The sequence below is a fragment of the Arvicola amphibius genome, chromosome 1, assembly GCF_903992535.2.
Source record: "Arvicola amphibius chromosome 1, mArvAmp1.2, whole genome shotgun sequence".
NCBI lineage: Eukaryota > Metazoa > Chordata > Mammalia > Rodentia > Cricetidae > Arvicola > Arvicola amphibius.
In genome coordinates, this window is record NC_052047.1 from 66818792 (window position 1) to 66839792 (window position 21001).

At 44.0% G+C, this 21001-nt stretch overlaps 1 protein-coding gene across 1 annotated transcript in view; it reads right to left on the reverse strand.

Annotated features, from left to right (window-relative positions):
* The window catches only part of LOC119826619 (sodium/glucose cotransporter 1), a 63909-nt gene extending 43258 nt beyond the window's left edge, over positions 1–20651 (reverse strand). Inside the window, exons 1-2 of the mRNA XM_038348030.2 lie at positions 20287–20651; positions 7101–7172 (exon numbers count right to left, since the gene is read on the reverse strand). Coding sequence (XP_038203958.1) covers positions 7101–7172; positions 20287–20421 — 207 coding nt within the window. The 5' untranslated portion in view covers positions 20422–20651. The remainder of the gene's footprint in view (positions 1–7100; positions 7173–20286) is intronic.
* Between the last annotated feature and the right edge of the window lie 350 nt (positions 20652–21001).

A 21001-nucleotide genomic window follows, 5' to 3' on the forward strand; every position in this document is an offset into this window, starting at 1 on the left:
TCCTATTCCAACTAGCTTAAGTCTTGTATAATAAATAACTTGGCCAAGTCATGAGAGGAAAGTAACTACATTTATATAGTCTTCAACCCCATCGAAGATCTGAGAAGGAAAATAATGTTACCTGAGTAATTAGGAAGTGTATTCAAACAACTTCTAAAACATGCAACAAATCACAGAGACAACTAGCTACCTGGACAATCACCCAAAGTCACGTTTGCAGCGTTGACGCAACCAACTTTGGCTAAGGCCTAACGTAACTGATATACAATTTTCAAAGGCAAGAAACTTTTCAGAACTATCTTACCCTGTCTTGGCAGGATATGACAGTCCTGTTTTATCCATTTATGGATGCTCTGTATCTGTCAGTGGTTGAGGTATGGGCATTTCTTTGCCCAAAGGCCAGTTCTGCCAAGAAGAAAGGCTCCACGTGGAGTGTCTTTGGTGCTCAACATTCTCTCGGGAATAGATCGGTGTTGCCAGGAGCAATTGTGTCTCACTACCAAATTATTTGTCTACCATGGAACTCTGAGTTAAATTAAAGGCCATTTTCTACAGCTCTTTGAAGAGGTTGAAGATTATCTATCTATTTTGAGTATAATCTCTATTTATCTAACGAACCTGATTAGTCTAATTATAAATGACAAACATAGATGACTACTGATCTATATAATTCTCAATACCTATCTAACTTAAAGACTAAGACAATAAACAACTGTGCAATAAATGAGGACAATATGACCTCCAAATATAAACAATGTACAAATATACAATGTAATATGGTAAATACATACAATATATATATATATCAATACAATATATATCAATACATAAATGTTTTAAACAGAGGTAGAAACATGCATGCATACAATAGTCAATATAATTTAACTTTGTATCAATATACAAGAATTGATACCAAATTATTTGTCTAAAAACAGTAACTCACAACTACAAATCTATTATCCCATCATCCAATTATCCCTCTTTTTTTTTTTCAAAAAGATCCCTGAGCTTATAAAATTCCTCCCCCGACCCCCAAACCCTCAACCATATACTAATTATAATCAACCCTTAAATAATGTCCCTAAACCCAAGGACAAACTTTATGGGGAGAGGGGACGTCAAGGAACACTCCACTTTATCCCACCCACTCTTGATTCAAAATACTTCCTGCTGAAACCTTACTGCTACTTATAATTTTACAAATACTTTCTAAAATGTGGGTGATGGGTATGCATGATCTACAAGCTCCCGCATAGAGTCTAGCTCGTGACTGGCAACACCATGTTGTTGTATAAAGAAAGGAAAGAGGACCGGATGAACGGATGAAGATACAGCTAATGGAGGAAGGCCTAAACATGGGATATAATAACGATGATGATAGGTGTGGGTGTGAATGCCTATAATTTCAAAACTTGGAAGACTAAGGCAGGTAAATGATGATTTTTGAGGCCAGCCTGGACTGCATAGTAAGACCCTATCTTTTTATTTAAGATTTATTTTTATGTATACAGTGTTCTGCCTACAGGCCAGAAGAGGGTACCAGATCTCATTACACATGGTTGTGAGTCACCATGTGGTTGCTGGGAGTTGAAACCAGGACCTCTGGAAGAGCAGTCAGTGCTCTTAACTGCTGAGCCATCTCTCCAGACCCTATCTTTACAAGAAAAAAAGAAAACTATTACAATGGTGATGATGATGATGATGATCACTTCGGAGGCAGAGGCAGGACATTCAGGAGTTCAAGGTCAGTTTCAGTTAAGTAGAGAGTTCAAGACCAGCCTGGGCTATGTGAGATCTTGTCTTAAAACAACAAGAAGAACAAAACATCTCTACAAGGTAGGTGCAATGATCTCTACTTTTTTCATGGAAGAAACTGAGACACACAGAGACAGAGCCACCCAAAACCATGCAGGGAGGAACTCACTGAGCTAAGGTTTTAAACAGGCAGGTTGACTCCAGAATCTTTGTTCTTAATTGTAAATTACCTTCATAATATAGGGTTTACTTCAAAAGCGACATAAAACTGCAGCTAACACCAGGCAGTGGTAGCACACGCCTTTAATCCCAGCCACTTGGGAGGCAGAGGCAGGTGGATCTCTCTGAGTTCGAGGCCAGCCTGATCTTCAAGAGCTAGTTCCAGGACAACCTCCAAAGCTACAGAGAAACCCTGTCTCAAAAAACCAAAAAGGAAAAAAAAACTACAGCTAACTCTGCATGTTGTGTACCACATGCCACTGGCAGACAGGGAAAACACAGGCAACGTGAATGACCTACCTCAGCTCACAGTTCCAGCACTCTTCTGGCTTCAACCGACTTGAAACATTGGTTGTAATTCCGATTGCCTTTTCTGACTACAGAAGGGCTGATCTGATAGAAAACACTAGGAAGACAGCCAGTGGGAACAGAGAGGCCAGGGGATTAGGTCATGACTCAGTGGCAGAAACTTGGTCATACGTTGGTCACCTGAAGCCTGGAAACACAAGGGATGTGTAGGGCAGGAGGTGATCACATCAGTCAAAGAAGCTCCTCTGGGCCAGGTGTGGGTCCGCAGATGAGACCCATGAATAATGATTCTGAGCCCATGGTAGTGGAGTGGTACATGCCTGAAACCTAGAACTCAAGAGGCTGAGGAAGGACAGCCTGGGCTACACAGTGAGATCCTATTCAAAATGGAGGTGGAAAAGGGAAGGGAAAGGAAGGGAAAGGAAAGGAAGGGAAGGGAAGGGAAGGGAAGGGAAGGGAAGGGAAGGGAAGGGAAGGGAAGGGAAGGGAAGAGTGTGGGGAGGAGGCAGCTCTTCAGAAATAAGGAATTAAGAACAGGAAAAAATAGAAAGAAAAGGCTTCCGAGCCGGGCGGTGGTGGCGCACGCCTTTAATCCCAGCACTCGGGAGGCAGAGGCAGGCGGATCTCTGTGAGTTCGAGACCAGCCTGGTCTACAAGAGCTAGTTCTAGGACAGGTCCTAAAGCTGCAGAGAAACCCTGTCTCGGAAAAAAAAAAAAGGCTTCCATAATGGAGAATGACAGAAAAAGAACAAGTAGACGAAGAAAAGATGGTGGGAGAAGAAGAAAATGAGAAGAAACAAAAAGAGGAAAAGGAGGGAGGAAGGAAAAGGAGAAGACGCAGGTGGTTGGAGAAGGCAGAAGCTGGCAGATGGGACAAAGACGTTCACTTCAAAGAAAATCTCATTGGAAGAAGTGTCAAATTTTGCCAACACTTGACTCAAACAGAAAAAACAAATTGGGCCAGGCATGGTAGTGCACACCGTTAATCCCAGCACTTGGGAAGCAGAAGCAGGCAGATCTCTATGAGTTCGAGACCAGCCTGGTCTACAGAGTGAGTTCCAGGACAGCCAAGACTGTTACATAGAGAAACCCTGTCTCGAAAAAGCAAAACTAACATAAATAAATAAATAAATAAATAAATAAATAAATAAATAAATGCCCTGAGATAGTGAGGAAGTGGCCCATACCAGGCCTACCCAAGAGGTCTGGCACAGCATGACGTTACAGACACCATCACCAGGACAAGGCTTGTTCCCCAGAATTGCCACCATGGAACTGAAGGATAAAGGAGCAATGCGTGCTCTCTCTCTCTCTCTCTCTCTCTCTCTCTCTCTCTCTCTCTCTCTCTCTCTCTCTCTCTCTCTCCCTCTGCACAGGGACAGAAATTAGGAAGAGTTTTAGGAAGGCTTTGCATCCTCCAAACTTCCTCTACTCTCAGCCTCTGTGAGGCCTTTGCACCAGAGAGCCAGATACATCCCAATGCCTCAGGCAATCACCAAGGAAGGCCAGGCATGGCCACCTACAGACAAGTCTGCCTCCTCCCTTTCTGGAATGTCGGCCCATATTCACGTCAAGGACTTTTTTTTTAAGTGACATAAAGGAAAGGCTTGGCTCTCATCACAGGTAACAGAAGAAACACAAGCTGGCAGAGGGCAGAGTTGACCAAGGTGGCAAATGAGACAGAAATCACTTCTCCCCGCTTCTGAAAGGCCAGCTACTTGTCATTCCTTCATGCTTCTTCCTGGGACTTTGTCTCTTTGTGTGTTCTCTGCCTCCCCTGCTTCCCTCTCTGCCTCTGAATCATGAGCTCCCTGCACCAGCACCAGCAGCCTGCCATGTTTTCCCCTGCCCTGTCTTTGGCCCCCTGGTAGCAGGATAAACAGTTGAACTTCAGTCTGATGGTCAGGTTTTGAACTCAACTTAGAAGTAAAATTCCACTAGGCATGAAAATGCATGCCTGTAATTCCAGTGCTGAGGAGGCTGAGGCAGGAGGATCTTGTATTCAAGGCCACCGTAAGCTACAAAGTGAGACTGATCCTGCTTGAAAAGTAAAAAAATAAATTAAAATAAAAATAAAAATAAAAATCAGGTGTATTTCCTAAGACAACACCTAAGTCTGAGGTGTTGTTCTCTTCCTTAAGGATAATTTTTGTTGGGGTTTCTTTCTAACCCTAATTGAAGAGCTGTCTTGGTTTTCAGAATAGTCTTATACTATACCTATCTATTGGCCCCATCGATGTCTACCTCAGGACCTGAGCAATCAGAAGAACGGAGGGGAGGGGTCCTGGTTCTGTGTAAACCTGGGCCAGCCATGCAGTGACTCATCTGCCTCGCTGTCCTTACCTGGCCAGATCACTCGGGAGTCAAGCAGATAAGTCTTGCAATACTCCACTGGCAAAAACAAGAGACAAACCCGAGAATGGCCAAGGCCTCTGTTCTCAGACTTTGTATACAGTGTCCTTAGAACAACAAAGTGGGCCCTCTGCCGGTTTCTTTTTTAAATAAAGTTTTATTGGAACACAGCTACACACATTCATTTTTGTATTTCCCATGATGATATTTACCCTCTAGGAGGGTTATGGGAAGTCAGGACTTCCTTTAAAATGTGGACTTCATAAAATTAAACAGCTTCTGTCCAGCTGAAGTATAATCAACCCAGGCAAAAGGAAGTCCACAGACTGGCAGAGACTCTTTGTCAATCTACATTTGACAGAGGTTTACTACCCAGAATATATTTGTTCCTTCTGAGAGCCAAAGGCCACCTAACAATACTCCAGCCCCAGGCATGAGGAGCCCTCTTTTGAGTTGTTGAGCTAGGTTGTCTAAGAGACCCCAGAACATTAGAGACTATTCATATTGCCCTTGCTTGCCCCCCAGAGATACAAGGTAAATTCCTATTGCTAAAGACATCATGTACTTCAGACACAGTGCCCAGAGGTCCCTGAGCTGAAACTGACCTGAGTGCCCCTCCCTGAGGACTAGCTTTCATGGCACCAGAAGGATCCATGCAAGCTTCCAAAGGAGAGAAACAGACAGTCCTACCCAGTGATGACACCTGTGAACCGTAGCAATGACCCGTGTGGCATGATACCGCAGGTACCTCAGGGCGCAATAGTGGCACAAACACCTTAATGCTAACCAAGAGTTGTCTAATTGGACTTATACAGTGATATTTTATTTATGCTTTAATAAATAAAGCTTGCCTGAAGATCAGAAGGGCAAAGCTAAGCCACTAGAGGTCAGGCAGTGGTGACACAAACCTTTTAATCCCAGGATTTGGGAGGCAGAGGCAGATGGATCCCTTTGAGTACAAGGCCACCTTGGGCTACACAAGATCAATGCAGAAACAAATCCAGGTGGTGGTGACTCACACCTTTAATTCTAGTACTAGGGAGTCATACACCTTTAATCCCAGCACTAAAGGAAATATAAAATGGGAGGAGAGAGAGGCTTAGTCCTCTCAATCTGCGATCGCCCAGCCATGGAGAAGTAAGACTTCTCTTGCAGTTTGGCTGTTTGCTTTTCTTGTTTTCGGGGTGAATCCCATATCTGACTCTGGGTTTTTATTATTCATGCTATAGACTCGGGAAGTGCTCACAGGAGGGAAAGTATGTCTAGTTCTGGAAGCCTGGCCACCTCTCCAGGGCTGGTGACGTCATGGACACTGCGGGAAGACCTGCAGCTTTACTAAAGCAGTACAGGGCCTCAGCACAGTTCTGGATATCTGTCCTCACACCCACAGCTAAGTACAGTCTTTGTCCATCATCAAGAAAATTCCTCTTGGGGCTGGAGAGATGGCTCCGCGGTTAAGAGCATTGCCTGCTCTTCCAAAGGTCCTGAGTTCAATTCCCAGCAACTACATGGTGACTCACAACCACCTGTAATGAGGTCTGGTGCCCTCTTCTGGCCTGCAGGCATATATGCACACAGACAGAACATTGTATACATAATAAATAAATATTTTTTTAAAAAAAAGAAAATTCCTCTTAGCTGAGAGGTGGTAGTGGCACACACTTTATATCCCAGCACTGGGGAGGCAGAGGTAGAGGGACCTTTGAGGGTTCAAGGCCAGCCTGGTCTACAAAGCAAGTTCCAGGACAGCCAGGGACCCTGTCTTGAGGAAGAAAGAAAGAAGGAAAGAAAGAAACAAACAAACAAGAAAATTCCTTTTTATAATAAATGGCGACCATTAATAAAGCCACAACTAATCAAAATACAGAGCTATGGAGCCCAACTCCAAGGGATACATCTACAAAACAACTCTTGTATCTAAGCTTGGAGGGGAAAGTATAAACCGTAGGACTGGGGATTTGTCTTGCAATTGTTCTCCTAGGAATATCAGAAGCTACAGCCATGAAATCTCACGCGCATGACTGCCTAGAATGAGCTGAACAAGGACAACACTATTAGACACGCCAAAGTGGCTGTGAAAACCACCGGGTCTCCACCTGCACAAGTGACTATCAACAGCTAAGGGGTGTTGAGAGCAGGAGACGTAGTTTTCCCCAGGTAGAGCATACCAACTGGCTACCCAGTACCAAATACTCAGCCCTGAAAACAGGCATGCAGGTAACATTATTCAGACCCAGCAGGTTCTAAATATATATGTATATGTTTGTGTGTGTGTGTATATACATACATATATACTTGTAACAACAGATAATAAAAAGAGAAGCCATAAATCTGTACGAGAGCAGGAGGGGTGGTTTAGAGGCCAAAAAGGGGGGGGGGGTGATATGATTATATTATAATTTCAAAAAGTAAATAATAAAAAAAGGAAAGATTAAAAAAAAATTTTTTTTTTCAGAGAAACTTACCGGCCACCACACCATACTTCGGCCTGCCAGGAAGAAGCCTCCAACTGTCCCGCGGTTAGTGGAGAACATTGCCTGAGGGAGAGAGGGTCAAACCTTTAACAGGAAAGTAGAAGAGCGACTGTGCCAACGGAAGGACGTGCCCCTTCCCACGGGCATGTCCTGTGTCCATTCCACTCTCTGAAGCACTTTCCACGTCTTATCTGCCCGCCCCCTTCCCACGGGCATGTCCTGTGTCCATTCCACTCTCTGAAGCACTTTTCACGTCTTATCTGACCGCCCCCTTCCCACGGGCGTGTCCTTGTGTCCATTCCACTCTCTGAGGCACTTTCCACATCTATCTGCCCGCCCTCTTTCCCGCCACAGCCTCGGGGCATTCATGCAAAGGAGCTCATAGATGCTGGCTCATGTTTGACAGACAGGGAAACTGAAGCCTTAGAACTAGCTCTGCAGGCAGCCTACCATGAGACTTTGAGCAAGTCACCCCTCCTGGACCTGTTCCCTTGTTTTGTCTGTATGTTAAACAGGGGGAATGAAATGTTTTTGTATATTTTTTACATGCACACCGCGGTGTAATGAAATATCCTACCTTTAAATAGTACTAACGGGTATGTAAATTATATCTCAATAAAGCTGTTAAGAAAAAAATTAAAATGTCATAAGAACCTAAAGTGTTGGCACTTAGTCTTAATTAAAAGACAAGATGCTCAAGCTCAGCTCAACTCCTTTCTCTCTGAACGTACATAGGCGCTCGCTAGGGTGGTTAGTTTGCAATATATTGTGACTAAGTTCAGAGGGCAGAAGAAAGTCCTGATGGCAAGAAATACTTCACACAGAGGCAGTGCTTCCCCAAGTCTTGAAGGAAAGGTGGGGTTTTGTTAATCTGAGGAGGGGGAGCAGGGAGGAGGTGGGGAGACTTCAGGAGAGGCAGAGTAGGGTTGAGGAAGGAGCGGCTCACAGTGTGTGGGGAAGGCAAACAATGCTGGCTGTTGAGCCTGGCTGAGACCCACGAATGTGGAAAGGGTGAAAAGTGAGACAGAATCACGGCTCTCAAATGTCAGGCCAAAAAGCACAGTCTTTTTTCCCAGAAATGGGGAGCCACTGAAGGTTTGGGAGCTGACAATAACCTATATCTCCAAAACATGAGGAGCAGACTCTCAGCTCCTTTGAAATTGGCACCTCTCAGTCTGCAGTCATTCCCAACCCAGCCTTTGGCTCAGTGCCATTGGCCTGGCTTCTAGGTCTCTCCCCCCACCCCAGTCCTTCTTTGTCACTGCCTCCTTTCCAGACACTGTTACTGACTGATAGTGGCTTTGCTCTTATCAGTGGTCCAAAGGAATTAACCTCTGACATCATTCCTTCAGCAAACATGTCTGCAACAGGTGCACCCTTATAGGTAAACAGACTGCACAGGGGGCGGGGGGATTGGAAACCTTTGAGAAATATGGCCTTTATACATCCAGTCAATCAGCAAATATGTATTGAGCACCTCTGTGTGTCGGGAAGTAGCAGCAAGAGCACTCAAGTCTTTCCAGACTCCTGACAATGTCCTTCCTCCCACAGCCATACTCTGAAGACTCGGTGGTGCTCTTCCTGGGAATAGCAAGGTGGCAAACAGACCCAAGGAGCAGAGAAGGCAGCTGCCACTGAATTAGAAATAAATACTAAAAATTTAGGCTCTAGAAATTAACTGGGAACAATCACTCTGGAGCCAATTCTGAAGTCAGAAACTAAGGAACAGAACACGTGCCAACAATGACAAGATCAGATATCAGCACCTAGAATTACAATCATCCCAAACCCAGATGTCTACTCACCAGTGTCAAAACACAATCAATAGCAACCAGGACCACTGCAGCCCAGCAACCCCACCCTGCTACTCACAGATAACTCTCAACATCAATGATCTCGATTCCCCCAAGAAAAGGACACAGACTAACAGAATGGATGCAAAACCAGGATCTTTCCTTCTGCTGCATCAAAGAATACACCATAACATCAAGATAGACATCATCTCAGAGTAAAAGGATGGAAAAAAAAACATTCCAAGCAAATGGGCCAAGAAACAAGTTGGTGTAGCCATTTTAATACCTGAAAAAATAGACTTTAAACCAAAACTAGTCAGAAGAGATAGAGATCATCACTACATACTCACTAAAGGAAAAATCCACCAGGACATTGCATTCCTAATGTCTATGCACTATAAACAAGGGCACCCAAGTTCATAAATAAACACTACTTCAGCTTAAGCTACATATTGACCCTACGCACTGACAGTGGGAATGTCAATATCCTATTCTTGCCAATAGAAAGGTCATCTGGACAAAAACTAAACAGAGATGCTGGATCTAACTGACATCATAAACCAAACTGACCTAGCAGATATGTACACAACATTTTACCCAAACACAAAAGAACATACTTTCTTCTCAGCAGCTCAAAATTCTCCAAAATTGACCACGTACTTGGACGCAAAGGAAGACACAAAAGATACAAGAAAACTGAAATGGCTCCCTGCATCCTATCTGACCAGCACGGATTACAGCTGGCTACCAACAACAACAGAAACAACAGAAAGTTTTCAAGCTCAATGGAAACTGAAGAACTCACTCGTGAATGAAAAATGCATGAAGACAGAGATTAAGAAAGAAATGAAAGACTTTCTAGAATTGAATGAAAATGAAAACACAGCATGGCCAAACTTATGAGAAACAATGAAGACAGGTCCAAGAGGCTCATAGGACTAAGTAACTCCATCAAAAAATTGGAGAAATCACATATGAATAACTTAACAGCACACCTGAAAACCCTAGAACAAACAGAAGAAATCACACCCAAAAGAATTAGAAGGCAAAAATCACTCAGGGTTGAAATCAATAAAACAGAAAAAATATAAAGAATCCAAAAAATCAAGAGTTGATTCTCTAAGAAAATCAATATAATTGACAAACTCAAATCCAAACTAAGAGGTGGAGAGAGAAAATCCAATTTCACAAAATTAGAGGCAAAAAGAGCAACATAACAATAGACATCAAGGAAATCCAGAGAATTATAAGGACATACTTTAAACTTTTTTCCCTCAAGACAGCGTGGTAAACTGCACACACACAGACACACGCAAGACACACAGAACACAGAACCGCTCTGTGACAGAACCACACGGACCAGGGGTTCGAACTCGGGACCTCGTTTGCGCCAGCACCGCGCTTAACAGGCTGAGCTATCGCCCAGCTTGCTAAGGACATATTTTAAAAACATGTATTATACCAAACTGGAAAATCTAAAAGAAATGGATATTTTCTTGATATATACCACTTACCAAGGTTAAATCAAGATCAGATAAAAATTTTAAGCACACCTATAGCCCCTAGTGAAATGGAAGCAGCCATTAAAAGTCTCCCACCAAATAAAAGCCCAGGGACAGATGGTGTTAGTGCAGAAATTTACCAGACTTTCAAAGAAGAGTTGATGTCAGTACTCCTCAAATAATAATTCCACAAAACAGAAACAAAGGAATATTGACCAAATCATTTTATGAGGTCACAGTTTCCCTGATACCCAAGCCACATAAAGACCCAACAAAGAAAGAGAATTAGAAACTAATTCCCTCATGAACATAGATGCAAAAATTCTCAATAAAATACTTGTAAACTAAATCCAGGAATACATCAAAAAGATCATCCACCATGATCAAATAGGCTTCATCCCAGAGATGCAGGGATGCTTCAACATATGTAAATCTACAAATGTAACCCACAATATAAAGAGACTGAAAGACAAAAGCAACATGATCATTTCATTAGATATAAAAAAGGACTTTGACAAAATCCAATACCTCTTCATGATAAATGTGCTAAAGAGATTAAGGATACAAGGGACACACTGCTACATAAATAAAGGCAGTTTACAGCAAGTTCATAGCCAGCATCAACTCAAATGGAGAGAAACTCAAAGCAATTTCACTAAAGTCAGGAACAAGACAAGGTTGTACATTCTTTCCACAAATATTTAACATAATACTAGAGGTCTTAGTTTGGAAAACTAAAGGAGAGCAAGGGAGCCAAAGTATCTTGAATTGTGGATGATGTGATAATATATATAAGTTACCCTAAAAATTCCACCAGGAAACTCTGACAGCTGAAAAACACCTTCAGCAAAGTAGCAGAATACAAAATTAACATACAAAAGTCAGGAGCCCTCCTCTATATAAATGACAAAAGAACTGGGAAAGAAATCAAGGAAATAACACCTTTCACAATAGCCTCAAATAATATAAAAATAATATAAATTACCTTGGAGTTAACTCTAACCAAGCAAGTGAAAAACTTTTATGATAAAAGTTTTAAGACATTGAAGAGAGAAAGAGAAGATGATATCAAAAGATGTAAAGATCTCTCATTCTGGCAAATCATTAGGAATAGTACCGGGAAAATGGCCATCAAACCAAAAGCAAGCTACAGATTCAATGCAATCTCCATTAAAATTCCAACAAAATTCTTCACAGAATGCTGTGGGACAATGGTCTGTACCCTATCCCTTGTATTTGAAATAAATGCTGATTGGCCAGTAGCCAGGCAGGAAGTGTAGGTGGGGCAACCAGACAAGAAGTAGAGGCAGAGCAATGAGAATTCTGGGAAGAGGAAAGTTGCAGTATGCAGTCCTCACCCAGACAGAGAGGAAGCCAGACATAGAGCAAGCAAAATGTAACTGCCTTGCCAAAAAAGGTACCAAGCCACGTGGCCAACACAGACAAGATTTATGGGCTAATATAAGTTATAAGAGTTAATAAGAAGCCTGAGCTACTAGGCCATTCAGTTTATGATTAATGTAGGCTTCTGTGTGATTTCTTTGGGCTTAACTACAGGGACCAGGTGGGAAAAAAACTCGGTCAAAAGCAGAACTTGAAAGAACAATTTTCAGTTTCATGTGGAAACACAAAAACTCAGGATGATTAAAGCAACTCTTAATGATTTTTATTAAGGGTTACTGGAGAACTGTTACCATCCCTCATCTAAAATTGTACCACAGATCAATAGTAATAAAAACCACACTATGGACACCTAGCTTTTGATAAGGAAGCCAGAAATTCACACTGGAAAAAGGCAGCATCTTCAACAGATGGCGCTGTTCAGCGTGGACAGCTGCATGCGGGAGATGCAGAGAGAGCCGTCCCTGTCATCTTATACAGTGTAGATAGCTGCATTAGGAGATGCAGATAGAGCCGTCCCTGTCATCTTGTACAAAGTGGACAGCTGCATGCAGGAGATGCAGAGAAAGCCGTCCCTATCATCTTGTAGAAAGCTCTACTCTGGACCTCAGCATGAGGACAGATGCACTGAATCAGGTAGAAGAGAAAGGGAAGGACAGTCACTGGTACAAGAGGCAACTTTCTGAACAGAACACTGATAGCACGGGCACTAAGGGCAACAATTAATAAATGGGACTTCGGCAAAGGACACCATCTCTCTGAAGAAGAGACAGGCTATGGAATAGGAAAAGAATTTTAGCAAGTGCATATCCTTTATTGGGCTAATATTCAAAATATATAAAGAACTAAAAGCACTAAGAATCTAGAAAACAAAACAAAACAAAAACCATTAAAAATGTGGTGCAGATCGGAGAATTCTCAGAAGAGGAAGCTCAAATGGCCGAGAAGCACTTAAAGAAATGTTCAACATCATTAGTCATCAGGGAAATGCCAATCGAAACTACTTGAAGATTTCATCTTACACAAATCAGAATGTCCAAGACGAATAAAGCAAGTGACACCTCATACTAATGATGATTTGGAGCAAGGGGAACACTCATCCATTACTGGTGGTAGGGCAAACTTGGACAGTCACTATGGAAATCAATGTGACTGTTCATTACAAAGGCAGGAATCGATCTCTCTCAAGAACCAACAATACTACTCTTGGACACGAATACAAAGGATGAGTCATCTACCACAGAGACACTTATGCAACTATGTTCATTGCTACTCTATTATAGTAGCTGGAAATTGGAAACAATCCAGATATCCACCAACAGATGAATGAATAAGAAAAGTTTACCCAGTGGAATATTACTCAACCATTATTAAAAAAAATGAAATCATGAAATTCTCAGGTAAATGGACAAACTAGAAGAAAATCATCCTGAGTGAAGTAACCCAGATCCAGAAAGACAAATATGCTATGTATTTGTTTATATAGGGATGGTAGCTGTTAAATTGTTGAACAAGCAGCTAGAGTTTGTTTAACTGCAGAAGTGAGGTTGAGAGGAAGGGGCAAGAGGAAGAGGGAGGTGTCTCCCTAGAAGGGGAAATTGAAGAGATAATGATGGATAGAGGCTGGAAAGGGGAACTGGACTGAGGGGATCAAACAGGGAGCTGGAGAGAAGAAGGGGCAATGGAGGGAATACAGGGAAAGACAGCTAAAGCCAAGGGCCATTTGAGGGGTCACATTGAGACCTAATGCAATAGAAGTTTCCTAAATTATGTACATAGATGAAGGTTCTAAATGAAATCACCAAATAATAGGGTGACCCAACTGTATATTCCTCATCACCAAATGAAGTTTCTGGTACCAGAAATGTGTTATATCGAAGTGAGTTCTTAGCCAAAGAGGTCCCATGTGAATCCCTAAACCTAGGCTATTGCCAAGGCTACCGGTGGTTCTCCACCAACTGACAGTAAGGCCCTATTGTTGGAGAAAATACCTACACAACTCATTGAACACAAAGAAGCTGAGCTGGTGCCTACCTTCAGATTTCACCCCTGCAGACTAGTGCTCACAGTACAAGAAGGTGCTCTGCATGACTTCAAAGGAGAAAGGTAAACCCCAGCCCATCTATAAACCTTCAGTAGACAGTGGTGCCCTGCCTGCAATACACTGGTGCACTAGTGACACAAAACTGTGACCAACTAACTAACCAGTCAATATGTGATTGGATTTAAATCTATTCCATGAGATGGAACGCATGCCCAGCACTGCATAAGCAGCCAAGAACCTGAGACCAGACTGGCAGAACACTACTGTTCTGCTAAAGGAGCATAGCAATCAATGACTCCTAACAACACTCTGCTCTGCTCGCAGATATTTCTCAGCCATCATCAGAGAAGCTTCTTCTGCAGCAGCTGGGAACAAATACAGAGACCCATGCCAGACAATAAGCAGAGAATTAGAGACCTTGGAACACTCAGCCCTAGAAGGTAGGTCTCTATCAGATCATTCTCCGCAGGTCTCAGGGAACTCCATATAAGAGGAGGCATAAAGGGTGTAAGAACCAGAGGGCATGAAAGACACAAGGACTCAAGGCCTTCTTGTCAGGGGCCATGAGAAGCAGGTGGCAACTAGTGTAGATGTCAACCCACTAGAGGCATGGTTATCTGACGGAGGATTAATCCTGTCCGGACAAGGTCTGCCAGACCAACAACTCTGGAAACTGTTGTTCACATTTCCTGAAGCAGCTTGGTGTCTCCCCATACCTGCATTGTAGTGTGTAATCTCATGGGATGTGTATATGTAATCTCATGATTGCATCTAAATTTTATAGGACTTGTCTGTGGGTGGTTAGGAGGATGATCTTTCATTTAGCTGTGTAGTTTTCATATATAGAATATATACTGGGACAAGCTTCATAACAGGATCTATTTGTCCCACAAAACAAGGACACTGAAAACCCTGCCTTATTCTTTGGCTGATTGGGTGACTTTCCCCACTCTGTGAGACCATTGAGAGAATTGTCACACAGTCAAAAACCTTGACTCCCACAGCTAAATCTCCGCTTCCTTCCCTGAGATACATTAGAGGCCAGCTCCCTGCAACTATCTTCCATTTGGCAGGGCATGCAGTCAGGAAAGGAGTCTTTCATAAGGGTCACATTTGGGACCTTCAGAGATAAAGGGATATCCAAGCTCATTTGATTTGAGTGCCCTAATTCTCCCACAGCTGACTTGGGAAAGCGCTAGCTCAGCTGACCCTCAGCGCTACAACTCTAAAGAAAAGCCATCCACTCGCTGCACCTACACATTTTCCCTTTGCGTTTTCTATCACTAACCCCTAGTTAATCCTAGAAATGTGCTATTTTGTACGAATGCCCTTCACAATTTAGAGCCTATAAAAATCAATCTTTCTGCCTCCTAGTGCAGGTGGGTGTCTTCCTAGCCATGCCTCCCTGAACTGAGTCTCTTGGGACAGCTTATGACCCTGAGAGAAACACTAGGTTTGTAACCTTGTGGTTTCCAGAGAACTGCCTTTGGTGTGTGTGTGTGTGTGGTGTGTGTGTGTGTGTGTGTGTGTAAAAACAGGAAACTTTGCAGAACAAAAAGGGTGCAGGGAAAAAATAAAAATACATAATTCCTAGAGCGAATGTGTGAGCTCATTTAGTCACTTCTTAGACTAAGAATTAGATTCTAAGTCCTTTGCTATGCTAAGGCATCTTCCCCGAGCTTTGGCAGGGAGTCAGTAGCTGGACTCTGCTGGCCCTCGATACCTTCTAGACACAAGGCTGGCACACATAGGAACTCACAAGCCTGAGGCAGCGCACACGACCTTCACAGGTCTGCACCAGATGGACCCTAGAGCTGAAAGAAGGAGTGGACACACGCCCCCATCCCTAACCCAGAAGCTGTCTACAGTTGACAGCCACTTGCAAATGAACAATTAGCTTCCTCCAAGGGAGTCTCACTGGAGAAACGAACCACTCTTAAGGGCAGGGCCCATGCCCAGCAGTGGATGTCAACCCAGAATGAGCTCAGTGGCAAGTTTGGAGAGTCTTTGTCTCACAGTGTTATGTGGGCATTCTTTTCTACCCATAGGTCCTTACATATTGTGTCTTCCAGTTCTGTGTTTTTAGGGGATCCCTGTGTGCTTTTATGTCCATGTGTGTTTTGTGTGCTTTTTCTTTGGTTTTTTCTTGTTGGTTGTTCTGTCCTATTCTGATTTGTTTGTTTTGCTTTATCTTATTGTATTTTATTAGCATCCGTGCTTTATTAGCCTCTCCTTATCTCTTTCAGAACAGGCCTTGGCTCCAGCATTGAATTTCCTGGTGCTCCTTTTCACTTAAACTGCACATGGTGTGTTTCTTTTTGCCCTGCTTGCTCCTTTAAAATGTAGACCTGCATAAGAGCGATGGCCAACAAACATCGGAACAATCAGAGTCGATATCGGGATGGCTTGAAATCTCCTCTCTGAAGAAAATTACATTACCATTTCAGTTTAGCCTCAGGCTGATTCTTGGGACAAGGGCAGAAAACAGTCACAATCTTTCCCAAAATCTCACACTAGTCTCCAGTCCCATTGCTAATATTGTTCCTTGAGATGGATCTCCACCATATACACAGCCATCAGCACTGCTGAATCATAACTTAGTTCAGGGAGATCTTGGTCATCCATCTTTTCTATAAAATATCACACTGGTCCACTCTATTATGACACAATGCTGAATGGACCAATGTTGAAAAGGCATGTGTACATCAGAGGATGGGGAATATCCAACCAAAATTCAAGAGGCCTCTATCTCAATGAAATTTCCGAGAGTCCAGTTGGTATGGGCATGTAGAGATAATCCTTTTCTAAGGTGAAAGATTAAGTTATTGTACCTGGCCCCACCCATAACCGAGAAAGAAGCACAATGCTTAGTAGGCCTATTTAGGTTCTGTTGACAGCACATTCCTCACTTGGGTGTGTTGCTCTGCCCCATCTACTCAAGCTTTGAAAGCTAGTAGCTTTTTGAGTGGAGCCTGGAACAAGGAGACAAATCTTCAACAGGTCCAGGCTGCTGTAGCACTTGGACCATATGGTTTTCCAGCAGACCCGATGGTACTTGAGGGGTCAATAGCAGATAGGGATGCTGTTTTGAGCCATTGGTAAGCCTCCATGTGAGAATCACAGAAGAGTCCCTTGGGATTGTGAAGAAAGGCAATATGATAATCTGCAGACAACTATTCTCCCTTTGAGAGACAGCTCTCGGTCTGCTCTCGGCCTGCTATTGGCCCTTAATGGAAACTGAATGCTTGACAGTTGTCCATCAAATCACTCATGAGCTGGGTGTTATCTGACCCATCAAGCCATGAAGTAGGATGTGCTCGGCAACAGAGGCAGAGGCAGTGAATCTCTGAGAGTCTGCGGCCAATCTGACCTACAGAGTGAGCTTTGAGACAGCCAGGGCTGTGTAGAGAGACTTTACACACACATGCACAAGAAAGAAAGAAGGAAAGAAAGGAAAGAAGGAAAAAGGGAGGAGGGAGGGAGGGAGGGAGGGAGGGAGGGAACAAAGGAAGGGAGGGGGGGGGAGAGAGAGAGAGAAGAAAAGAAGAATGAAGGAGGGAGGGAAGGAAGAAAAGAAGAGAGGGAGGTGGGGGAGAGAGAGAGAGAGAAGAAAGAAGGAAGGAAGGAAGGAAGGAAGGAAAGAAGGAAGGAAAGAAAGAAAGAAAGAAAGAAAGAAAGAAAAAGAGGAAAGAAAGAAAGAAAGAAAGAAGAAAAAAGAAAAGAAAGAAAAAAAGAAAAAGAAGACAGAAAAGAAAGAAAGAAAGAAAAAGAAAGAAACTAGGGTGTTTGGTCCTCAGAGTGAAGATCCAGGTGTGGCTTTCCAACCCAAGCAGTCAATGATGCTAATAACTCAAAAGCCATGCCAACTATTGATCAATGATCCTATTTATTTAAATAGCAAGGGTCTTAATGACAAGCAATCATCAGATTAGGCCAAAATAAAATGGATTTGAGGGCTGAGGAGATGACTCAGAGGTCAAGAGCACTGACTTTTTCTAGAGGACCCAGGTTCAATTTTCAGCACCCACATGGCAACTCACAATTATCTATAACTTCAATTCAAGGTGACCTGACACCCTCTTATGAACTCATAAGACACTGTACACGTGTGGTTCATAGACATGCATGCAGGCAGCACACCTGAATACATAAAATATAAATTAATAATCAATAATAAAATTTTAAAAAGAAGAATATTGGTCTGATATTGGGTACTTCAGATTTTATGGGTTCTCTGCCACATGTTATTTTTATTTTGCTTTATTCTATTACATTTATAACTCACAATTACAGTGTAGCATTTATTCCTAGTTTATAAGCCATACAAAAGTGGGCTATGGGTCAAGATTTGGCCATTTATCATAGTTTTTAACAGTTCTGGCTTGGGCTGGTAGTATCTTCCAGTAAGAATAAGGTCAGCAATTCAACTTAGATGTATATAAAACCCCCTGAAGAAGCAACAAGAGATAGTGAAGAAAAGGGAAATAAATATCAAACGGGTAATAGGACAAGGCCCAAAGATAGTCAATGAAGAACAACGTTGAAAGACTATAGAGCCCACATAGGTAATGCTGGCATGGATGGGGATGGAGATGAAGGAGCAGTAGCTGCGGGTGGCGCACAGTGGGCTGGGGTGCGTCTGTGCAGCCCCGAGGTCATTCAGAGACCAGAATACCCATCCCTAATTCAAGCCTTAACACCTCAGTAGGATAAAGAGAAGTGTTAACTGGAAGACATCCATTGTGTCAAATGAGCAAGGTCCAGAAACACTGGCCAATAGGAGAAGATTAAACACAGACAAATACTAGCAGGCGCGTTAAGTAGCATTTTAACAGGACAAGTGACCCTGGTTCACAGATATCTGAAAAGTGCAAACACCACAAAAATTGTAAACACTCGCAGGACTTGGGGGGGGCTAAGATGAGTCTGGGTGAGAGCAGCGAGATGGTCAGGGCCTGGAAAGGGGCATCTGGTGTAACTAGCAGGTTGTGGACTCGCATCTCGGCTCCAACACCTACCGGTCTGAACTGGAGCGGGGAGGCAGAAAGCAAGCACCATGCTTGAGGGCCTGGTGTCAAGGCAAGGATCAAGACACATGAGTTCCCAGAACAGTCCCAGGGATTGCAAAACCTCAGGCAATCCACAATCGCCTGTGACTTCAAGTTTTTCTTTTGTAAAATTGTAATTGGCTTTCCTGTTCTCCCTGTTCCATGACTTTTGCGTGAAATGCATTACCCAGCTTATCATTTGTGTCCATTTTACTTGAAAAGACAAATATTATCCAGGGCATGGATCACACATCCTGCAAGGTTATTGACCCTAAGGTCAATAATAAGAAAAGCTTCCTAGAATCAATAAAGACCTCTCAGATTCACATCACAGTATTTGGGGGAGGGGATCCTAAGAACATGCCCATTTTATACTCGGATAAACTGAGGCTGGGGGGGTTCGCTCTTCATCATCTAGTTCAGCTGCAGGAGAACAAGTACTAAAGGGGAGTATTCTAGACACCTGCTCTGGTAGGAAGACAGGTGTAGTGATGAAGAGTCAGCCGCGCTGACACAAGGGTGACACCCAGAAGTCCTTCTGTTACACATGGTTTCTACAATTCCAAAACTAAACAAAAGAGCCCATGCTCCCTTCCTTCCTCCCCGGATACAGCTATGTCTATAAAAGGCTAGTGCCCACCATCCTTTCGTAACTCAAGAGCCCACAGCGGCCTCCATAGCAAATTCACCCTTTAGAGATGGCTGAAGAGCTCGCACGCTCTGTCTAGCTGTTAGGTGTCCAGCATCATAAATGAACTTTCCAGGTTCCAGGCTTTGAAGAACGAGTTTCTCTGGTTTGGTGTGTCCCCAGAGTCCCGAGAGGAGCACATGTACTTCCGTCTCCCCAGGACCAGGCCACTCTGCTCAATTCCTTCCTCATGGCTAATCCCAGAGGTTCTCTAGAATCCCACCACACAAAGCTAACCCTTCCCCAGGAGGGGGCACTGGTCAGCCATAGGCTGCCTCATGCACCTGCTACGCAGAGGCTACACCATCTGGCTCTAAATTGTTTCTTTCCCATTGGAAACTGGATTCTTTGGAGTAGGACAGTATCCACCTGCCCTGGGCCCCTCCCTGCAGCTCCAAGCTGTCCCTTTCCTGTCCCTTACATTCTATCCTAGTCCCTGTGATCCTCCGACTTCCCCCTCAGCTGGGGATCTTCCCTGGGCCTTCCTGACAGGCTCCCTTGGCACCCTCTACGGTCCTACACACAAGCTTCCTGTGCTCTGAACTCCTCCCCAGCATTCCAGGACATTCCCACTCCCTTCTCTAGACCTATAAGCCCATCTTGGCCTTCTGTGGTTTAGTGAAACCATGGCATCTCTGCACCCGCTCATGCCACACAGTAGCCCTGGCCCCTTCAGTCTATGTCCCAGGTCCCGCACATACCCACAGTCCGACAGCCATCACCACCACGAAGTAGATGACAATGACTGAGATGTCAGCCGCATTGCGAATGCGCTCATAGGACGGTATGGGTGAATCTGTGGTGGTGACCCCGGGGCTCAAGGTGGTACTGTCCATGGCGGTGGCGAGGAGTCCCTCTGGCTCACTGGCTCACCAGGGACGCTCACTCCTTATAATGCCGTTGAGTTAATGATCAGCCCCGAGGGAGGGGACCCGCGACAGAGGGGCTGCGCGGCAGTAATACCGTCCCTGCTGCACACTGCACCGCACCGTCGTGAAGCAGCTCTCGGAGTGAAAGAGGAGCCAGCAAAGCTGCAGGAGAAACTGCGGGACGGGCGACCGCCCACAGGTAAAGGCTGTTCCGTGAGCAGGGAGGGGCCTGCTGGGGGTGGTGCCCTCCTGGCACAAAAGTCCTCTGTACTCCCGCAGTGGGCACCTCGCGCAGTTGCCACACCTGGACTGCCACATCCTTCGTGGAGCAGAAAAGGAAGAGCTGCACAGGGGCCCGAAACACCTGGAGCCAGCAGCGTACACTCTGTGACTCACCTGTGGCAGGTGCCTTTGAAACAGACCCGGCGTTTCTGTGAGTGTGGCTTCTCCGTGTGAAAAAAATGAGTGCAGGACATTTCAGAGAACTCAGCCAAGTTTTGGTTTCCTGGAGAATATTCTCAGCAGGATGAGATTGCTGGGTCAAACT